General features: G+C 39.3%; 3 protein-coding genes across 3 annotated transcripts; 1 reads left to right on the top strand and 2 right to left on the bottom strand.

Annotated features, from left to right (window-relative positions):
- The first annotated feature begins 2,731 nt into the window (after nucleotides 1-2,731).
- LOC125231038 (ATP-dependent DNA helicase PIF1) lies at nucleotides 2,732-5,107 on the top strand. Its single transcript, XM_048136379.1, has 3 exons — nucleotides 2,732-3,566; nucleotides 3,653-3,816; nucleotides 3,943-5,107. The coding sequence occupies exons 1-3, from the start codon at nucleotides 2,813-2,815 to the stop codon at nucleotides 4,936-4,938; spliced, it is 1,914 nt and encodes a 637-aa protein (XP_047992336.1). The 5' UTR covers nucleotides 2,732-2,812; the 3' UTR covers nucleotides 4,939-5,107.
- A 30-nt stretch (nucleotides 5,108-5,137) lies between these two features.
- On the bottom strand, nucleotides 5,138-6,845 carry LOC125231039. Its single transcript, XM_048136380.1, has 3 exons — nucleotides 6,664-6,845; nucleotides 6,264-6,465; nucleotides 5,138-5,734 (listed from the first exon to the last, which is right to left on the bottom strand). The coding sequence occupies exons 1-3, from the start codon at nucleotides 6,738-6,740 to the stop codon at nucleotides 5,330-5,332; spliced, it is 684 nt and encodes a 227-aa protein (XP_047992337.1). The 5' UTR covers nucleotides 6,741-6,845; the 3' UTR covers nucleotides 5,138-5,329.
- A 652-nt stretch (nucleotides 6,846-7,497) lies between these two features.
- LOC125231193 (protein brunelleschi) lies at nucleotides 7,498-23,037 on the bottom strand. The gene is given in 19 exon segments (XM_048136565.1): nucleotides 7,498-7,961; nucleotides 8,488-8,695; nucleotides 9,221-9,418; nucleotides 10,262-10,431; nucleotides 11,475-11,599; nucleotides 11,786-11,867; nucleotides 12,130-12,195; nucleotides 12,384-12,637; nucleotides 13,483-13,976; nucleotides 14,974-15,168; nucleotides 15,171-15,210; nucleotides 16,296-16,456; nucleotides 16,894-17,058; nucleotides 17,394-18,029; nucleotides 18,367-18,543; nucleotides 19,258-19,556; nucleotides 20,715-20,933; nucleotides 21,840-21,930; nucleotides 22,632-23,037. Coding segments are annotated over 19 exon segments (3,993 nt in total). The 5' UTR covers nucleotides 22,822-23,037; the 3' UTR covers nucleotides 7,498-7,738.
- Nucleotides 23,038-23,435: the final 398 nt, after the last annotated feature.

The following is a 23,435-nucleotide window of genomic DNA, read 5'->3' on the forward strand; positions in this document are numbered from 1 at the left end:
ACTCCAAACTACTAAATTAAGAACACCTAGATGTTTTTGCTGATTTAATAATTGAATGAACTTTGGATCATAATGTTACAAGTGGGTTAAACATGTGTTTCGGGTGTGCATGGGCGGCGGTGATCGCTTACCATCAGGCGACCTGTCTGCTCGTTTGCCTCCTATCCCATAAAAAAAAACATTGTGCTAATCACTGTTTTAAAGCTTTTTATGTGAATAATATTGTCTTTGGTTACCGCGATAGTTACTCATGAAATAAAACTATGGAAACGGATTAAATCGCGTTTAATGAATTTACAATTCATCCCGACGTTTCGAACACTTTACACCATTCGTGGTCAACGGGTGACCCGTTATTTTTTATGTGAATTTATGTTTTTTTTTGCAATAGGTAATATTATCTACTTACTTTCTGGTTTTGCAATAGGTAAGTATTGTCTTTGGTTAGCGCGATAGTTATATACTTATGAAATAAAACACTTCTCGTATTATTTGCTGATACTTATAATACCTATTATTTAGAGTTTACAATGATTAATAAGTAAGTAAGTAAGTAAACTTTATTTGCATTAAATGTGGTTTACAAAAGGTCTTATGTATAAATTGATTAGAATCACACATTAATAATAGATAGGTAATTATTTGTATTTGCCATCACGGAAACCAAGGCGTGTTCCGGACCTTTGGGAGGCGTGCGCGGAGCCGAAGCCAACACGTAGAGTCCCTTTTGACACTTTAATGAAATGCATAGCTGGGCATTAACTCGTTAATCCGTTAATCGTTAATTAACGAAGTTAACATTTCGATTAACGGATTAACTTTTAAGTTAACTTTAAAAATGTTAACGGATTCGTTAACTTCCGTTAAATTTCATAGAGTCCGTTAATCGTTAATCCAGCACCCCAAGCGGCTCGCTGCGCCGCGAAAACCACGTTCTTACTGCTACTGTAAAAGCCCGTAGGTATGACAAAACCTAGGTTTTATCGGTAAAAGCAGATCCGTCGGTTATAAACATTCTAAAGACCATTGGCGACTTTGGATCACTTATTCCAGATCTAAATCTTATTAGGCGTGCTAGATCGATCACTAACCTGGCAATAAAGTGCAATCATCAGGCATGACAGACAAATCTCGCAACCGACGCATCGAGTTAGAGTCCGGCGCGGGCCATAGATTACTCTGCCAAGTTATCGTGGCCCACAGCATCGAGTTGTCATCTCAAATCTCAATCTGAAAAACCGACGCACCACGATCGCGACCGCATGAATGACTCAATAATTTCCAACCCGAAATAAATAAAACCTAGGATTTAGCCAACCAACGGCGGTAAAAGCCCGAAGAGACGGTAATTATTACATTTCGGTTTTTTACCGATTGGCGTCACAGGTTTTAATGGTTTTTGGTGGATACTTAGTAAATAGAAATACATAATACCTACAGTGGAGTCCTATTTTTATGACGTGTTAACGGATTATCGATTAACTTTAACTTCCGTTAAATCTACCGAAATGTATCGCTTTAACGATTAACGAAGTTAACTTTTTAAGTAACGGATTAACGATTATCGAAGTTAACTATTTGATTAACGGTGCCCAGCTATGATGAAATGCAAGAAATGCACCTATAGGATAAGTAGGTAATTAAGTATTAATCAAGCAATAAGACGTTAATTTCAATTAAATAGGTAAGCTCCAATGCTCTGGGCCCAACTGAGATAATAAATTCGACGTTCTCCCGTGTCTCCATAGCAAATCACAATACAACTAAATACAATTACACCCGTATGAAGGTAAAAAGTGTTTTGAAACACATAATGCGCTATTTCTGTTTAGTTCTGACAGTGTGTTTATCTTTAGACGCGGTTTACGATGCGCCGATGAGTTATTAGCCGTCCCGCCTGACAGCCTGTCTCCGGGAATGAAATAAAATGGAAATAAATACGAAATTTGTACTGTTTTATTGACCCATTAGCGAGAACTGTGCCTACCACACGTAGAATACAGTAGGATTTGTTGACGTAGTAAATGTATAGGTATGTATTAAATAAATTTACCTACTAATTTTAGTCGTTTTCAATTCGTTGCCTACCCTACCATATAAAAGAGTTATCATTAATTATCACTTTTTCGATCTTGCAGTATGAGTCTTTTTTTATACCACGTCGGTGGCAAACAGGTATACGGTCCGCCTGATGGAAAGCGGTCACCATAACCTATGGACGCCTGCAACTCAAGGGGTGTCACATGCGCGTTGATGGCCCATTAGAAACTTGTACACTCCTGTAAGGCTATTAGATATTTCACGGTCCAAAATCAGTAGCTAACCGACCGCACCGCACCGGGACCGTGGATTTTTTTCACGTAAGTGAGAGTGAGAAAGGTTTATATTTTTCTCGCTCTCACTTACGAGCGTAAATTCCAAGGTTTGCGGTGCGGTACGGTCGTTGGTTAGCTACTTTAAACCAACATATACGTTAATTTTAATAATGTCTTTTAAATTTTAATCATAATAGCCTTTGCTTATGAAAATGTATCACCATTATTATTATTTTATAAATCAAGTAAATATATATATATATTATATAAATCAAATGAATATGTGAGAGAAATCGTTATTTGTGTTAAGTTAAAAAAAAGTATGATTTGGACCGTTGTATGGAGGGTTAGTGACCTAATTGGCGTCTGTCACCTGCCAGGCCGTTATCTGTCAAAGCAAATTATGGCGGCGCTGCGTTTGCGCATTCTTGCAGTTTCTTTGTTTTAAATTTAAAATTTGTGACATAAAACCATTAGTTCGAATCATAAGTTTAATCATGGAGGGTGGAGATTCATTTTTGTCTTGTGCGACAACATTAGAATGGACGACCCCGCAAGGATCCATCTTGAAAAAGGTGAATTGCAGAACTGCATCTCTTCGACTTATTCGTAATGAATTCCGTGAAATGTATATGGAAATATCAAGTGAAAAGAACGCAGCTATTCGACTGGCATTAAAAGGAATAAATGTTTTCAAAAAGTTCATGGCTGAAGGCAAGGCAAGTGTAAAATTCCAAGAGGCGGGTTGTACGCTCTTTATATCCAACGCGCCGCCAACAAATCTCGTGTCATTTTTAAGGACCATTTTTGTCAAGATGACTGGAGATAAGGAAGCATCGTCAACGACTACTCCATCTAAACAATCTATGAGAGCCAAGTTGCTCAGTGGGAAAGCACAGTCTTTTGAGGAAATAAGTCCTATAACCGTAGCAGATATACACAATGCTAAAAGTAAAATTCCGAAGTCTACTACAACCACACCTTCTCCACCTTCAAAAAAGCGAAAGCATGATGACTCCACAAGAGGCCCTGCACCCAAGAAACTATACTCTCCATCACCTCTAACAACAGCTAGTTCTTTGAATCCGGAGCAGCAGAGAGTACTGGAGGCTTGTCTTGGAGGGAAGAATGTGTTCTTCACAGGATCTGCGGGAACTGGCAAAAGTTTTTTGCTAAAAAGAATTGTAGCAGCATTACCTCCTGATGTCACAATAGCCACTGCTTCTACTGGAGTAGCTGCATGCCATGTTGGTAAGTAAAACAAGATAATACACTTTTTTATTTTATTATTTTTCAGGTTTTCTGGTACAGTAAAATAATATTTATTGTAATTTTAGGTGGGATGACACTTCATGCATTTGCTGGTATAGGAGATGGGAGCGGGACCATTGAAAACTTGTGTGAGAAAGCAATGAAGCTACCACTTGTTGCACAGAAGTGGAGAAAGTGTAAACATTTAATCATTGATGAAATATCCATGGTTGATGGTGCATTCTTTGAGGTAATTACTGTAGTCATTAAATTCACTTGTATTTTTTCAAATACATGTGTATTTTCATTGTAATAATTTGTTTTATTTGTATATTTTGTATTGTGTTGTGTTAACATTGACCTATCTAATTTACAGAAATTAGAAGCTGTTGCAAGACATGTTAGAAGAAATGATAAACCATTTGGAGGGATACAGCTCATACTGTGTGGAGATTTTCTACAATTACCGCCAGTGGTTGAAAAAGGGAAAACCGGAAAGAGATTCTGTTTCCAAACAGCCTGTTGGGATAAATGTATACAGCTGTGTTATGAACTGAAGCAAGTCCATAGGCAAAAGGATCCAGAATTTATATCCATATTAAATAGTATAAGAATAGGAAGAGTGACTAAAGAAATAAGTGACAAACTTATAGGTACTGCTAGGCAAAAGATTGAAAGTGATGGAATTTTGGCAACAAGACTGTGTTCTCACACTAATGACTCTAAAATGATAAATAACTCCAAATTACAAGATTTGGAAGGTGAAGAAAAAGTGTTTACATCTCAAGATAGTGATAATGCTAGTAAAACACTGGATATGCAAACTATAGCTCCATCAAAATTGGTCTTAAAAATAGGAGCACAAGTAATGTTGCTTAAAAACATAAATGTAAATTCAGGTTTAGTAAATGGAGCCAGAGGTGTTGTAGTTAGATTTGAAGAAGGATATCCTGTAGTAAGATTTAAGAATAAAAAAGAGTATACAGCCAGATCTGAGCGTTGGATTGTGAAGAATGCTAGTGGAAATCTGTTGTGCAGAAGACAAATTCCATTAAATTTAGCTTGGGCATTCTCAATTCACAAATCACAAGGTCTAACTTTAGATTGTGTGGAAATGTCTTTATCAAAGATATTTGAAGCCGGCCAGGCTTATGTAGCTCTTAGTAGGGCTCAGAGTTTGGATACATTGCGAGTATTAGATTTTGACTCTAGGCATGTGTGGGCTGACACCAGTGTGCTTGAGTTCTATCAAAAGTTCAGGCGCCGCCTGCAACAAATGGAAGTTGTCCCACTGGGTAGACCTCTGGCTGACAAAACCAATAAGAAATTGAAATTGAGAGAAATTCTTGAGAAACAAATGAGAAGGAAATAGCTTTTATTTTATTAGTGACAATTTTTATATAGATTTAAGACTGAATTAATAAATATTTCAAGACATTTAATAGTACAATAATACATACCTTGTATATTAGATAAGTTTTAGAAAATTTCATTTAAATTATTTCAAATTACCTATAGGCTTATATGTAATAAATGAGACTTACTAGGGGTTCTAAATAAAATGAGTATAATAATTATCTGTGTCTTTATTTACCAAAGTCCAAGTACTAATTAATCATGGAGATGTTATAGACAACACACAACATATCAGCAAAAATCTTATGTAATATTTAATGCAAAATGAAAACTAATATTACTTCATGAAATAACTGAAACATTCAGTTTGTCTAGTGTAATTACTTAAAATATGTTTGATTATTATGTTACCGAGACTCAACAGCGGTCAGTATTTCAACCTGTTCTTCTAAAGTGGCTTGTTTCTCTTGCAGGCATTTAATAATATACTTATAATTCTCAGTGTTTTGTTCCATTTCTTTTCGGCCCGATTTATTATCAGTCATATTCTTCTGTAGAACTTCAAGATTTCTATTATTTTTTACAACTGCCTCAGTCAGCAAATTATTCAAATATTCTTGTTTCTTGATCAATACCCACAGTTTAGCTTCCATTGGGGCATCAGGCTTACATTTCATGTCATCATAGACAAATTCACTCAAATTAATGGGTTCTTTCATTCGAAGTAAAGTTAACTTGACATCCGACATGAGTTCTGCCTGTGTCATCCGGCTAAGAGCCTTGTCCAACTTAGAGCTAGAAGAGTTAGTATTCTGCAACAATAACATCAGGATCAATGAATATTTAGCTACAAATTAAAACAGATTTTAACATATATTATACTTTATGATTCACAAGTGAATTAAGAGATAGAACTAATCTTAGGATGATATTACAAATACAAACATACATGGGATTTATTATGTGATAGCATTAAATATATGTTGATTAAGTTCATGATACAAAGATGTGCCAATGTATTGTCTAGCACAGTGGTGGGCAAATTTTTTTCATTGGGAGCCTAAATTTAAAGAAATTTTATAGGGCCAGATTTACAAAAAAATGCATGTTAACTATGTTGCTCATGCTGGCTATATCACACACTATTTTGAAGGATGAGTGGACGGCCGGATAAAATGCTTTGCCGTACTTTGCCCACTACTGGTCTAGTGGCCAATATCCAAAAAATATTTTTGCATGTGCATCTTATATGTTCATATGTTTTTTGAATTTGGCTTGTAAGTATTTCAATAAATGCAACTGAACATATTGATTCCATATATTAAAGAAGATTGTCTTTACCTTAACAAAAGTCTTAGAAGAATCAGCTCCCATTGCTGGGAACAATGTAGGTACGGCATTTGGTTTCAGTCTTCTTTGGGCATCAAAGTACTTGTTCTCAAAATGTTTTGAACAAATTCTACTTCTAGCCCAATCCAGTATAGTACACCTATTCTTCAGAATTTGTAACCATTTATTCCTCATTTCCAATGAACTTGGACATCTGAAAGCCAAAGGACAATACAATAATTCTAATACTTTTAGGTTATGTTTATTAATATTTTCAATATTTTCATCACTGTTTGCTCATCACACCATTTTTACATCATTCATGAATGTGATTAATGACTATAAACTCTTGATGTAAATACGATTATTATTTAAAATGTATGGCAAATAAATGAAGAATATAATAACTTACGGATGGAAGTTAGTGGCGGGCCCTTTGTTGAGAAGTGTCGTCTTGCAGCCTTTCACTACGCAGTTACCTGGTGCCATTTTGCTTAAGGTTGATTTATAGCAGAGTAGTTACAACAAAACTACAGTAATTGATGCTTATTACTGTATTAATTTACAAATTCAATAAACAAGCCGATTGTTGACACTATTCATTTGACAGTTGCGTTTTTTTTTTACTATTCTCAGACTTCAGTATTTGGACATACAGCCAATCGCATACCTTCATAAGTCCAGTCAAGGCGGAACAATTACATCGCCAATTGGATAAAAAAAATGGCGTCAATTCAATAGCAATAACTGCAAGAAGGACATGTGTTGTGCGTATAATTTGCGCGATTTTGTCAATAACTCGCACTTTTGTTTGAAACTGATACTTTTTCTATGAACTTCCTAGTGGGAGACAAATAATAACCCAAAAATTTTAATTGTATTTTTTATTTTCCTCTTGAGTTCCGATCATGATTAATGAAATGGGGGCCCCACGAGTCAAATTCCGGAGGGATCCGGCAGACCACATCGGCGATGGCGGGTAGACCTGCACGGGAAGCATGGTCGCGCGATAGACGATAAAATAGCAGGCCGTCCCTATCGCACTATTTGTAAGTGCGATAGGGACGGCCTGATATTTTATCGTCTATCGCGCGATGCTTCCCGTGCTGAACTCATTTTGATTGGCTAGACATAATATTAGACAGATACGAACTGAAAGAGAGGGGGGAGTTCTTTGCCCAGCAGTGGGACAAAGAAGGCTCTGAATAATAACAATGCGTAATAGGTGTAAAAATAAAAATCCAGCTTAAATAAATGAAAAATATATTTTATAATTATACTCTAACCGTCAGCACAGGCTACTTCGCTTATAATTTAAGAGCATGTAGAAATAGTTGCAGAAAACATCCTCAGAACTGAAAACCATAACTACTAGCGCCCTAATTAGTAACCTGAACAATTGAACATACAATAACGAGCCTCATATATAAATAAACGTGCCAATAAATACTTTAGATTCATAACAAAATAAACAATTGTGCTTAAAACTAGTCAGTTACACTGATAGCGACTGGCGGTATGAATCGCCAGGTATGGCTGACCTCCGCGCAAGTTTGGATCAAGGACTGATGGTCTTCCATGGAGGGGTCATCTAATATTGGTTCTGTGGTCGAGCACTGGATGTCGATTTTGTATTCGCCGGGTGTGAGGAACACGACTGTGCATTCGTGATACGCTTTAGCGGATTCCGGCAGTGTTGTGAGGACCACTCTGAAAACAAATGAATAACGATAAATAAGAGATTTTTGCCTACATGGCCTGTATACCCACAGTACTAATAGTGTCTCTCAACTTGCAGAAGGGGCAATGCAGCGGTCTACTGAGGAGGTTTCAGCTTGCCGAACTAGATAATCAATCAATTCAAGGTCAATTCAAAGATGGTGCCTTTAATATACTGTATAGGCACAGTATAATAAAGAGTATTATCGTACAGTATGGCCACTCCCGCTCGCCGCTGAAAGTGCCGCCCAACCCCTCTCGGTTACCTCACAGTTACCGCCTGTCAAAAACGCGACCAGTCGACCTGTCATATCTCACTCATACGAGCTTGGTACGCGTTCACCTGCACGAGCTTAGAATGTGTGCCAGGAACGCGCCTCTTTCATTTATTTGATCGCCATTCGCCAGTGTCCGATATCGGATGTAACCGATATCCTATACCACAGTATAGGATATCGGTTACATCCGATATCGGACTCGGACCGGATAATGTGATACGCTGTAAATGTCAACTCACTTGTTATTTCCAGCAGTAGCAACCCTGTTATCCAGCTTATAGCTCAGCACGCCATTATTGTAGTCCTGATACAGTTGAACTGACAGACAGAGTCTATGCAACGGTCTGCTAAGATGGTTCCATACAGCCACGCCGAGCGAGATGCATTCGCCAGCTGTACAGCTGTACTCTTCTTGAGGTTTGATGCATTGAGAGTTCACGCTTACTTCTGTAGAGGAAAAAGGGTATTTAAAGTTATTTTCATGCATAAAACATTGGAGAAAATCGATGAGTTGTTTGGTTACTCTACTCGTAAAAGAGTGGTCTAACACATTTTTCGGGTATTGCAGTAAAATCCAGGTGCACTGTAATTAAAATGCTTCCTAGCTTTAAAGAGCTAAAAACAGAGTGGAAAGATTGGCCAGGTATAATTGCAGTTCTACGTTATTCGCGTTGTATGTGATATTATATTACTGAATATTTCTATACATACTAATATTATAAATGGGAAAGTGTGTGTGTCTGTTTGTTTGTCCGTCTTTCACGGCAAAACGGAGCGACGAATTGACATGATTTTTTAAGTGGACATGGTTTAAGGGATGGAGAGTGACATAGGCTACTTTTTGTCTCTTTCTAACCCCCCACTTCCCTAAAATGGGAGATGGAAGTTTGTATGGATCATTCCGCAATTTTAGAATTTGACGCGAGTGAAGCCGCGGGCAACAGCTAGTACAAAATAAGCCAAGTTACTTACCCCAGTTCAATGGCGACATGCGAACAATATCCATCATAGCTTGCGACAACGTTATGCCCTTGACAGAAGCGCGGCCACGTATGTCAGAGTGGACGAGGTGCCACTGCAGTTCCACGTTGTTGGTGATGTGTTCAGAACACATGAGTTCTAGGCTGTTGGTGGACGTTCCGGTGCTTATTGACTTGGATTCCATGGCATCTGTAGAAAAAAATGGTTACAGAATTGACCAGGAGGCCCATAAACACATTTTCCCCTCACTAGCTCGGAAACACGTGTTTTGTCCTTCAATACCAGCGGGTAAAAACGCATTTTATCCACTAGTGGGTAAAGCAATTTGACCTTGAATAAAGTCAAATTAACTGCTTTAAAATTGATAAAAGTAGGTGAATCTAGTAATAAAGATGATTTACCACCTGTGGAACTACTGGAAGCAGTAATAAACGCATTTTTTGCGTTGTAGTTTCCTCGCTGTAGTGAGGGGAAAAGTTTTGTGTTACACTCGGGTGCAAATGTATTTTACTTCTCGTGTGTTAAAAAACTCGCAAGTTCAGGATTCTATTCTCGAACCACTCGCTTCGCTCGTGGTTCAACTATAGAATCCTTTCACTTGCTCGTTTTTCAATTCCACACTCGGCGTTAAAATACAACTTTGCCCCCTTGTATAACAAATAACTATAATTACCACCCGGCAAAAATATAAATATAGCCTTGATACTCGAGGACAACTGCACAATTATCGAACGAATACCCACGCCAAAATGCGACAGCCAGGTACAGAATAGGGTACTTTTTTGGATAAAAACAGTGCCCAATATCGGGTCTGCAGGCGAGGCTTTCATGAATAGCTACAGCACCAGCAATCTCTATTAGGAAACATCTTTATAAGGATGTGCTTTTGGGGCGCGTAGTGGAATTTCATCTCTTCTGTCTGACTTAGATTATGTCAAAAACACAAATAAATCCCCAAACCGGGGCTTAGATCAAAGAGCCTTGGGGTTCATAAACAGGTTACTTTCTACAATAGGAAAAGGAAAGGGTTACCTTCGTCCTTCTTGCAGGGTTGAACGTTGAAAGGACACCTCGGTAGTGGCACGGGCACTCGGCAGGATTCTCGGCTCTCTATGAGAATGTGCTTTTGTGGCGCGTAATGGAATTCCATCTCTTCTGACGTCAGGTTTGACACGTCGAGCACAAGGTAGAGTTGGCTAGGGCTGTGAATTATTGGGTTTATTACATAACGTCTTTTTTCTTAAATTTTTAGTTGCGTAGTTTATAAATCTACAGTTTTACGTCTAAAGAGAGAGAGAGAAAGAGAGAGAGAGTTACAGATAAATTGAAAACAGGTAACGTTGATTACAACCACAGACCAACCCCTATAGACATCCATTACAAGACGACTCGCGGTCGCCAGCCTTCCTAGTATTTGCACTGATATAAGCGCGGGCAGACTAAACTATAAGTTCTAACCTCGCCGTGCCCGATCAGTATCGACCAAGTAACAGACCCGAAAGCAGCGCGGGTTTTTCGCACTAAAAAATTGGAAAAGGGTATTTTGATGCCTTAAAGATGTCCACATGTAGTGTGAAATGGTGTGGAAAGGTAACAATAAGCTCAAATTTAAAAAAAGACGGCATTACATTCCACAAATAAGTCATATTTATAATTTATTCAGAGCCGGCATAGGTCAACTTCACATTGGCCACTTACGCGTCAGTAGAGGGACAGTCATACTTTGTCCCTTTTCATCTGGCGCGACTTAAAATTATCCTTGAAACGGCCAATCACAGCGCGCTTAACACATTCCCGCCCGCTCCTCGCACCCCAAACACTGGTGACTCGTATCGCGAACAAAATATACAAGACTGCTACTAGTATGTATGGAATGCATATAGACTACTGCGATTTTAACTTTGAGGAGAAGCATGAGATAAGAGATTTTTTCAAAGTAGTGATACGAAACGATATGCAGCGTGACGTCCATTTTCTGTCATCGGTATGAAAGTTACGGGCCCTAACTAGAGTCAGCCCATGATAAGTCTGCAACGATTTTGATAGCCCGTGTAAGGGTTAAGTAAACGTCATCATTTCTAGAAGTTTGACTTCAGCTGTCAAAATTGTTTCAAACTTATCGTGGGATGACTTTATAACGTTTCTGCTCGGGCATCCCTTCCATATATTTTTTTATTAGAGTACCTTTCTCAGTTTACATTACCGCAGGAAAATACAAGATTAATAAATAGTGGATGGAACTTACATTTCCGCAGGTAGTACGTCCCAGTGAGTGATGGACACGCTCGGCAACAATTCTAGATTGATCTGTAGAGTGGATTGCCGGCAGTGCATCTCTTTACCTCTGCCGCCAGAGTATCTTATTATCACCTAGAAAAAACCCAATATTCAGTTTTCTTTCTACATTTATTCATTCATTTGTACATTTCAAGGGTAAAAATTGCGATTCACATTACTTGCATTGAAAAATTAGGCGACCGATTTTGTAAACAACCCAATGTGTTCGCGCCATAATGATTTTTTATTCATTTATTATTGTAGACATAAAATACTAACCTGTGTTTCAATCTGTCTGCCGCGTGAAGGTGGCATCACTGATATAGGGGCTGACCAGTTGGTTGTGTGAGAGTTGGTCGATCTAAAAGGAAGGAATGAAGGTTTTATAGTTTTTGTTGCGACTTAATAAGAAAGGTCTTGGCATAATTATGTTAAAGTACATGTGTCGCAATTTTTTACGAGAAATTTGTATTTGATAATACTAGTTCAGCTATTCTTCTAGCACACTGCGATCGCTTAGATATTCTAGCGCTAGTGATATTATTAGGCGGGGCTCTCTGGTTTAGAATAGCATGCCTTTACCGAACGATGCTGTAGTATCTAAACATAGTAAAAAAAAATACCTAAAACTTCCTGAGAGATTCCTATTAGGCACCATCCCACTGCTAAGCGACGTATGCGCATTGGAACTTTGCGTAGGCAATAACGTCTGAAGTATTCGGTACCGGTGATCCAACTCTCGACGGGTAATTCGACGTCAAACAAATCGGGAACATATTTTATCCCCTTACTAAATAACTAGAAATCTCGAAATAAAATACCTGAAACTTCCAGAAAGGTTCCTATTAGGCACCAACCACTGCTAAGCGACGTATGCGCATTGGAACTTTGCGTAGGCAATGACGTCTGAGCATTAGGCACCGGCGACCCAACTCTCGACGGGTAATTCGACGTCAAACTATTCGGGAACATGTTTTCCCCACCAACACCTCCGAGGTCTAGGAAGTCCGCTTCTCCGTAAAGTTTCATGGTTATAGTAGCGGTGGAGTTGGGCTGGATTGGCAGTTGCGATTGGATGTCGTCGTTGGACCATTGGAACACTTTTGATTGGAGTTGGGTGTCCATGTTTGACTGGAATAAAGAAGGCAAAAGTGTGATGTCTAAATATTTAATTATACTCTGTCAAACAAGTCTGTCAGTAAATAATAACAAAGAAAACTATATGCATCCTTTTCTTTAGGGTGCTAGAGAAAAAGAAACCTATAGTTTTCTTTGTTCTTATTTACTGACAAACTTGTTTGACAAAGTATAGTTTGTTACAATTGCTATTAAAAGAAAAATATAAAAGTAGCTCCTAAAAGCTTGATTACCGAAGTGCAGATGTAGTGCGAAACGATTTGCCTTCGTATTGTTACGGAAACGTACGAACGTGTCATGCTATTTCAGTCAGTCTCAGTACAAACTGTACTGACGTTGACTGAACTAGCATGAAAAATGCGAAGGAAACCCTTTTCGCACTACATCTGTATAATTTTTCATTCGCACAATAGTACATTGGCAGTCCAATGCTTGAAATGTAGCAGTTTCCGGCCAAGTTAGTATATACCGGATAGGGATACGAGGCCGGGAACCGTTTTCACGCCGAGGCATGTATAGTGCTTTTTCAAACATACAATGAAAAAAAATGCTCTAAAGGACAATATTTTATAAAAAAAAGTTACTTTTGCAGGTCTGTCCGTAAAAAATAATATGAAATCCTTTACAGTCCTCTGTGAGTTGTTTCGCCCGAAAAGCGATATTCCCAGTTTGTTTTTTAAGGAACGTAAAGACAATATTTCATTGCATGTTTGAGAAAAGAAAATTTGGCAGTCCAATGCTTAAAATGTAGAAGTTTGTTAATATGATTAGAACCGTATTTTTGGTAAGTTTTGTAGGCAAAGTGAATAATAACTAAAAAAGCTGACCTGAAACCTTACCTGAATCGCCAAATCCAAATACTCAATAGGCACATTACTAGTATTAGTTATCTTCATGGTGCAATCCGTGCTCTCCCCATTATGCAGCGAAATATTCGTGATACTGCCAACATTCTCCACATTTGGCAAGTTCAAATTACCAGATGGCGCCACCGTAGTCTCTATAGTTATTGTGGGTAGACTTGGGATCACTTCTATAGTGTATGAAGCTGGGAATTTGTTCGGTGTAGGCATATTTTTGAGTCTACAATTAGATTTTACTCCTAGAGTATGTGTGGAGTACCCCATGATTTGTAAATCTCCCACTTCTTTTGGAGTTCCATGGAGGTTGACAGTAGTAGGGGAGTCAGGGGGTAGTATGATAGTTTCTGGAATGGATTCGAAGACTATGCCTGAGGTGAGAAGGCGCATGTTGGACACTTTTAGTTCGAACGGCAGTGGATTGGTTAGCTTCATTTGGACTTCGCATATGTCGTCTTCTACCCAGAGGTATTCTGAAAAAGAAATATAGTCATCATCACCAATGGCCTCTATCATCAATAATATGATGGAATCAGCAGCGGCCATTAGATTGCGGCAAAAGAAACACAGTAAGAGATGAAAAAAACTGCTTGATATAAAAACTAAAATTACATGTCTTTAAAATAGCTGGGTGTTACAAATATTGTAAAGTAAGAGTAAGATTAATACGAATTCAAAAATATGAACACGCCTCTAACGCCTAGGCAATAGAGGCGTGTTAAACTTATATCTGATGGCGACTGTACCTAATCTTGTGTCTTAATCGAGATAAAAAGGAATTTCTCGGATATTAATTCGGAAGCGCCAATAGGCTACTTGCCTCCTAGTCAAATCAGCTTCTTTTTAAGTACTGTCAAAACTAATTTCAACATATTCAACGACTTGCTAATATGGAATTAATATGAAATCGAATTGAGTGACGTTTCGGTCAACTGTTACTTTATAAATAAATAAATATTATTGGACATTTTTACACAGATATATTTCTATCTGACTTATTAAATAGAAATTGGATTTAAAAATAACTTTATCCATGTTTTTCTTATATTTATCTGATGCTTTATTTCGTGCATGGTATAAAATATTTTATTTTAAGTACAGTCAAGTTCCCTATAAAGCTAGAAAATCTGAATTTGTTCCACTGTTTAACTAAGTAATTACCCATTTTCCCCTCATATTTCTTCGGCGAGGCGCGAGCGCGAAGCAGGAAGGCACGCGGGTTAAGTTAACTAGGGTAGGTATAAGTAACTATATGATAACGTAGTATAACTTACCCATCTTCCCCTCATCTTTCTTCTAAACTACCAAAGTGTATAGGCGTGAATATAAAAGGCCCGCTTTGCGTTTTAAACTTTATCAGATGAGGCGCCCGCGCCGGCAGGGCGGTCGAGGCACAAAGCGGAACAGGAAGGAACGTGAATGAAATTATCCACGGTATAAATACCTATATAATAACGTAGTATAGCTTACCCATCTTCCCCTCATCTTTCTTAGCCTTCCTCTCTAAGCTGCCAAAGTGTATAGGCGTGAATATAAACGGGCCGCTCTGTGTTTTACACTTTATCAGATGAGGCGCCCTCGCCGGCGGCGCGGGGCGGGGCGCGAGCGCGGAGCAGGACGGCACGTGGGTGAGGTTGGCCGGGGGGATCACTTCGCCTGTTTCAGGACTAGGGGCACTGGGCCGCCTTCGCATTGCGCTGAGAGTGCCTGGAAAAACAGTTCAAATGAGGGTTTTTCAAGTCCTAGCAATGCCTGAACTATACTGGAATTATAATGCACATAGGGTCGGTTGCAACAAACCGTCTGTTACGGAATTTAGCGTTCGCATTTTTTTTGTACGGGAATATCTATTAGACTTCTTGACATGTCAGTTAACTGTGATGCGACTGGCCCTTAGTCTTAGAATAGCTTTGCGGGATGAATGTGGGGGGCAAGGCAAGGACTTCTGCTATTGGGTCAATTTTGGTTGATCAATATTCAAATGGATAGCAAATACAGGCTTCGTAATTTTAGTAGGTACTTGCGTTTTTGGGTGAAGATAATGTAATAAATCCTGTGTACATTGCCTGTTTCACGCAATATGTATTGTTCTTGCTTTTTTCACAATTTTATACAATGTATATATATATATAGTCCTCCACATGTCGATGACCGCTCATCGTTCTCGATCAACGGCAGTACAGGCAGCCGTGTTTTTAGGTCTTTCCTTACGTAACTAACGTGAATATTTATACGAAATGTAGACCGCCAAGCATGCAACGTGCAGGATCGAAGCAAAGGTGCGTTTGAATAATGCTACGTATCATAACAAATGCTGAATAATGCTAAATCATGTTTATAACAAATAAAATTAAATTGAGATAAAAAAATATCATGCAAACGCAAACGCAGAAAATGCTTAGAAATGATTAGATTTAACAAAAGAAAGATAATCAAAAGTCTGAAACATTATAAAAGCATAAACACGAAGTAGTTTACAAGAAGATAGATTATTAGTTAAATATAGGACACATCAAGTAAATTAGATACTAAATCTTACCTCCAAGCTCTATGCATGTAAGGTGAGAAGTAAAATTAGTTGTGTTTGATTTTTTTTTCAATTTAGTAACAGTTGTACATTGTTAGTTTAATAAATTAGTTCAGCAATTTTCTAAACCCAATAAAAACTTGGGTAATTGGAGATGTAATGATGAATAAAACAACTGACTTGCAGAGATTACCAACTCATGAAGTAACTTACATTCGAAGGGCTGGCCAACCTTTATAAGACATTATAATTTATAACATCTTACCTGCAGCTGTATTGCGAACTCCTTATGTTGCTGTTTAGTAAGATGCGGCCACATGGTCTGTAGTAGGAAAGTCATGTGTCTTGTAGCAAGGGCGGGGTGTCCCATACGGCGAGCAGCGATCACCAACTCTTGGAGCAGCTGGATTTGAAGGGCTGGCCAACCTGTAAAACAAATGGGATGGAAACTTTTTGAATCAACATCACTACTATTGTATTATAGTTCGGGCGATTTTCCGCAACTCGACGTCTTGCGCCTATTTTGCGTGAACATTATCACTACTATTAATCATTATCAACATCTGATGATGTGGACATTAGATACAAGGCGGTTAAAAGAGCTGCGGAGAGGAACACAGCAAGATTTTTGGGTCCTGTTATTAGTTAATTGAATGAAATGGGAAGAGTTCTTGATACATGGTTGTAGCGCCTTTCTGTGCCATATTTAAAGGGTTCTAGTGTTAGCTAATTTAAAAGATCTAGGGACATAGTCCTTATAGCTAGCTCAATGCGGATTGGAAACTCCAAGTAGTTCTTATAAAAGAACAACTGAAATGCAGTCACATTTTTTTTTGTGTGTTGGTTTAAGATGTTGCACTTGCCAACTTGATGCTGTATGACGTAGTTAGGGTCCAGGCTGAGCTTCTGTCCCGGGAAGCTGTGAAGCATCAGGTAGTAGCACCGCTGCCAGTCCGGGTTGGGGTTGTTGCTGCTCACGTGACGAGTTGCTGCCAGACGCTGGCAGAAGGCGGCTTTGCGGAGAAATCCTGAACATACATTATTAAATTAACCTTTTAGGCCTTTGGTCAAAGATTTGACACGTGTCACAGTATAATAAAGATCACCTACTATCGTACAGTATGGCCACTCCCGCTCCCCGCTGAAAGTGCCACCCGCCCTCTCTCGGTTACCAGTCGACCTGTCATATCTCACTCATACAAGCATGGTACACCTACACGGGCTTAGACTGTTTAGGAAATTGATTTATCGACGTCGACGCGGCGTCTTTTTCTATACAGTTGTCCCGACTCCCGACGCTACGCTCGCGAGACGCTAGATCTGGGGGGCCCTTAAATGAAAAAAAAAAGATAAAATAACGTACCGATTTCCATGTAAAGCTCAGCCAGCGTGTCAAATCTCTGTATCTTCTCCTGCTCGCTCAAAGTGAGATTGATAAATATCACATTCTGCAGAAAACCCGACACATGAAGACAGTTCCCCTGTTCCACGGCTATCCTCGCCGCTTTGAAACACGCCTCCGTTTCAATTATACCAGCATTTTGATACTTGCTGTAGTGTATTATAGCTTTACGGTACTTCTCTACTATATCATCTCCATTCAGCAAGTATTGGTTGATGATTTGCGACTGAGGTTGTCTAGGGATTGAAGGCAAGTCTGGACCTAAGTACGATTTTTGGCTCTGGTATTCGATGTCGCTGGATGATGCTAAGGATTCTGAGTCGGCGTTGTCTGTTTCGGATTGTCGCGAAGATGATTCGATACTGTCTGATGATGAAGGGGTTAATTCACTAGGAGGGTTCACTGGACTAGAGGTCTTTGAGGAACGGAGAGGTGATGAGGTGGTTTTGAATTTTCGGAAAGGGTCTGTTTGGGATTGGAATAGGGTTAAAGATTTGGACTTGTTGGGAGAGCTCTCTTGCAAGCTTGCGTTTCTTTGTAGAGGAGTGGGGTTCCTTAAATTCGGGTAGAGTAGAATGGCGGACGATGCGCAGAGCCCTGAAAGAAGCAACAAGTTTAAATAAAAACAAAATAACTATCAGGATTATACCACCGGTTTTGCTTACGATTTTTTTTATATTTAAGTATAATATTAATTTTTAAATTACATGGTACTAGCCAACGTCTTAACCGCTTACGCTCTATAGCGATCAAATCGCAACGCAACTGTAGACTTACGTCGTCGGAGCGATAGCAATTGTAATCTTGACTAGACCGGCTGACCAGAAATCGGGTTAGTGGTAACAATGGTAGCATTTCAAACACATATACTTATTACAAGAATTTCGTTAGTTAACAAATTAGTGTCAACTTTCTTTTTTTGGACATAACATACCTTCTTTAGCAGCAGCAAGCCACAGCCAGTCATTAACCGATTTCAGTATCTCCGCAGACGAGTGGTAGAGACTCAGGCTCTCAGACACGAGACCGGATTGCAGGGTCAAGTCGGCTAGATTCTTTGTCACTCGGCCCATACAACGCTTCTTGTTGTTTCGAGACTCCATATCCAGCCCTGAGAAAAAAGGTTAAAGATTTCACACAGTGAGTCAACCCTCAAGCACAGTATAATAAAGAGTACTATACAATATGGCCACTCCCGCTTCCCGCTGAATGTGCCGCCCACCCGCTCTCGGTTACCTCAAAGTTACCGCCTGTCAAAAACGCGACCAGTCGACCTGTCATATCTCATTCCTACGTGTCTAAACTCGTGTAGCCTCTTTTATATATTTGATCGCCATTGTCCGAGGTGTGCCTAAGTGAGGTCCAAGCGAGGCACGTCACGAGGCTAGCTCGCGAGGAAAAAGTTCGACCTGGATGTACTATCAGCTGCAAAAGTCCATGGAGAAATTATGAATGAATTCATTGATAAATTAGCCATCCACTTTTGCAGCTGATACCTCGGCCGAGGCAGGACGCTCAACCGAGGAACCGCATCACCGTTTGCAGCGCAAGCATATTGCCTCGAGACGTGCGTTGCTCTATACGAACCCACATATTGAAGTTAAAGGATTATCTTTTTACTTAATTATTCCCTGGAATATCACTAAGGGTCTGCCCAAACCTATTGACGCGGAATCTGCTTTACGAATGCGTTCAGCTTTCCGACGCGTAAGCGTCTTCAACTCTTCATACAAACGAGCGATTTTTGTCGGTTAGAGCCGATTCTGTGTCCATAGATTTGGGGAAACTCCAACAAAGTGACTAAATAGTGGAGGGTGAAACTTACCAACAAAGTCCTTCTTCTCAAAAGGCGCCAAAAGCAGTGACACCTTTTCCAGTTTTTCTCTAGATCTTTCCAACCTCCTAGACTCAACCACCCAGAACAGTGCATTAATCAGATCAGCCACATTTTGTTCCAAATCTGGCACAGGATCATTCTCTCCATAGAACATGGCGTTTGTCTTGAAGTTGGAGGGGGTGGTGAAGTTTTCTTCGGGGAGGGGAATGGAGGCACTGGACGAGGCTGATTGGGGGAAGCTTTCGGCTGATGACAGGCTGTCTGCGTGTTCACTGGGGATTGATGATCTGAAAATGATAGAAAATGTGGTAATGTCGAACCTTTAGGGACTATTCACACTCAGGCGACGCACGTCGTAAGACGCGGAACGGACGTCAGCGCCGCGCCGCCCGAGTGTAATTTAAAAAACGTCTCCTCAGTACATTTTGTATAGGAAGGACGTAAGACGCGCCCCAAGCGACGCGACGCGCGCCTAAAGCGAAGTGCGTCGCCTGAGTGTGGGACGTGGGTTGCCGCTTAGAAGGCCGAGGTAAAATAATATTGACCACTCTGAGCTTTATTTCAATTTTCCATGATTTTTACACCTCTGCTTTATGCCCTTTAAACTGTTAATAATCTGCATTCAATTTGTAGAACAGCATTCTACAGTAACTAAGGCAAAATAAAGTAGATATTACGCTCAATTAGGTATTGGTTTAGGGCGGACCACAGGGCACAGCATTTAGTTCAATGTGTTCTGAAACTTTTGCTATTTGCTATACAAATTAAAAACTATGACTTTAGATTTTCTTATTCCTTTATTGGAAGTGGTTTCAAATGTGCCGTTGTCTGGGTGAAGGGACCTTATTGTCGGTGGCGCTTACATCCCGCGGCGTCGTATTTGTACACGAACATCGTTCATAACGCCGTAAGCGCCATGGACAATAAGGTCCTTTTACCCAGATAACGTCATAAATAATGAATCTTACAAATAAGGGGACCGAATTGTGACTAAACGTGTGAAATTAAATACCTAGGTTTGGTGCTTTGGCTTTGGGTGATGATTGCTTTTTTTACGCACACTAGTGCTAAAACATAGCGGGGACAGACTGGATGGAAAAGGCACAAAAAAGAAGTGATTGGAGGCAGTTGGAGGAGGCCTATACCCGAACAGGGGCCATGTCTTAATCACGTTTTTAGATTGAAATATTTACAGATTGTTAAAACTTATTTTAAGTCATGGAAATAAAGGCTATGTTATGTTATGTTTTTTAGTGCTAAAAGTGATTCATTTCTTATCAGGTCGAAACTTTGGAGGGCCATCTGTATTTAAAAACGTCGTATGATGCACGTGCGAAAAGGAAACTCGTAACTTAATTTAATTTATCGCCACTCATTTCGAACTTCCTTTTTCACGCACTTGTATCGTAATGTACTATTTTGTTTATTTATTTTATTTTTCTTACCTGTCACCAAGGCTTCCTCTCGACTTGTCATCCTCGTAGCTGTACGTCTCAGGCTCCTGTTCCGGTCTCTTCATATTGCTCACTGGGCCGAACATAAACGCCCGGGAATCATACAAAGTATTGGAGTACTTCACTTTTAGCGATTCATGGACGCGGCACACTTCATTCAGCTCTACTTGGTTGTTGAATTTGCTTAGTGTTATAAGGCCAAGGAGCCTCCTGAAATTATAGATGTACAGAAACAGGGATACATTACAATATCTACACAATTACAACATCTATCATATCAACATACATAATATGGCTGTTTTGGAAGCAAGTGCATAGTTAAGGATAGACCAAAAATAATAGGAAAACATACAAAAAAAATAATAGGTTTGTAACTATACCTACATATATGTATGTATCATATAATTTGATTAATTCAGTAACAATATTGTGAGCATCATTAAGCACACAAAACTATTACATCATTCACATTTGACAAAAACACACATCATTTTGTAAACAACATAAAATACTGTACTGTATTATAAACACAGTTTTACCACAGTATAATAAAGAGTACTATACACACAAGAGTACAGTATGGCCACTCCCGCTCCCCGCTGAAAGTGCCGCCCACCCGCTCGGTTACCTCAAAGTTACCGCCTGTCAAAAACGCGACCAATCGACCTGTCATATCTCATTCACGAAAGTGCTGCCCACCCCAGTTCGGTTACCTCACAGTTACCGCCTGTCAAAAACGCGAACAGTAGACTTGTCATATTTCAGTCATACAAGCATAGTACGCGTTCACCTACACGAGCTTAGAATGTGTGTTAGGAACGCGCCTCTTTCATATATTTGATCGCCAGTGTCCGGGGTGTGGTTTTACACTAATGCAGCTGCTTACGATCTTGTTGATTTTTGTATGTATGCTGTATATCAATAAATTTTTGAAAATCTTTGAAACATATTGTCACTACTTTGAAAAAATCTCGTATCTCACGCTGCTTCTCAAAGTTAAAACGCAGTAAGTCTATATGCATTCCATACATACTTACTACAATTTTCTTTTCATTGACAGATGAAGATACAAGTTTTTTTAAAAAGTAGTGATGATATAAATTAAAATCACATTACCTGTGTGTTTGAAAGTCACCCCAATCATTATTTTCCACAGGATAGTCTCGAACATAGCGCACCCAGATGTCTCTGACTTGACCACTTGAGTCTAGAAAAAACCATAGCTTTGAGTTGCAAAAAAATAGTATGCTTATCACCTAAAGTAGAACTAGGCATAGTAGAAGTTATTTATTTAAATGAGGATCTTCTAGGTGGTGGGGTGTACTGTATTTGTCTCTCTGCTATTCAAATTATGGTTTAACTCCTGCTTCTGTGTATTTTTATTTTGAACTATATACCCCATACATTGAACTAGCGTCTAGTGTACGTCCCATGGGCAAAGCCTGTATGGAAAAAGTCGACGCAGCGTGTTTTTCCACACAGTTGGCCCGACGCTACACTCGCGAGACACTAGATGTGGGGGGACCCTATGTCCTATGGGTAGCACAAATGTAGGCACAACATTAAATTAATTATATTTATATGTAATGGTGCTTATATTGCCCCATATCTGATGGGATCAAATAACAACAAGAAATAATACTACAGCCACCATTTAATATAATCATTGTTATAACTAAGGTTTTGAAATCAACACAACTGAATTCAAACACAGACAGAATGTCTGTAAGACACGTCGATAGCCTTAGGGCCAGTTGCATCAACCACATTTAACAGACACATCATTGTCACGCAGCAGACCTCTATGGAACTTCCTAAAATTTCCTAATATAATAAAATTTTACAAACGCTTTAACGGTGTCAGACGGTTTGGAGCAACCGGCCCTTAGAATAGCAAAAGTAGCTCACCAGTAACTTTAATATTGTTGACTCTCTGTATCCTCTCCCACAGCTTGTTAAAGTTCTTCAGCATGCCCCCGACGCCTTTGACGAGCACCAGCAGGCAGGCATGGTGCTGCGCCTGCTGCGCGTAGTCGGGGTGCGACATCACCGACTCTCCGGGCGCGTGAGACAGGATGTAGCTCACTGACGATCGCATTGATATCTCATTTGGTCACTCTTTGATATGTTTCCACGCACTTTTGAAGAATATAGGAAGGAAAGACTACAGGATCCGATTGGCTATTGGAAAGTGTATGCGATTATCCACGGGAGCTGATCGTTTTAATTAGAGCTCTGGAATTAATACATAATTGAGCAGCAAAATATTTTCACGGGCGTATTTCTTGTTTACGTCAAAACATTGAAACGTCAAATTAGGGTGGACACATAAAAAAGGAGAATCCCCGCATGCTGCCACGAATCATCAAAGAAGCTCCATAGAAGTTTTCTACGTGAACCTTACCCATAGATTTAGAATTATTAAACTAGATTGTGTAGTTAGGTCAAAAAGTGTGTCCACATGAGAGGTCATTGTTTGGGCTGGTGTCCCTCTCGCACACCTTACCTAATAGTAATTTGGAGATAAATCATTCATATGCCCTAGTACGAAAATTTTAAGATTTTATTTTTCATTTCCTAAATTACCACATGGTTTGGATTAATACACTGAATATGATTTTTTTTGCAAACTTACAAAAAAATCATTACATAAAATATACAAATTCGGGTGAAGCTATTGTAGCTAGCAACCCTGACGTAAGTTTCGTTCAG

Source organism: Leguminivora glycinivorella, chromosome 11 (genome assembly GCF_023078275.1).
Source record: "Leguminivora glycinivorella isolate SPB_JAAS2020 chromosome 11, LegGlyc_1.1, whole genome shotgun sequence".
Taxonomy (NCBI): domain Eukaryota; kingdom Metazoa; phylum Arthropoda; class Insecta; order Lepidoptera; family Tortricidae; genus Leguminivora; species Leguminivora glycinivorella.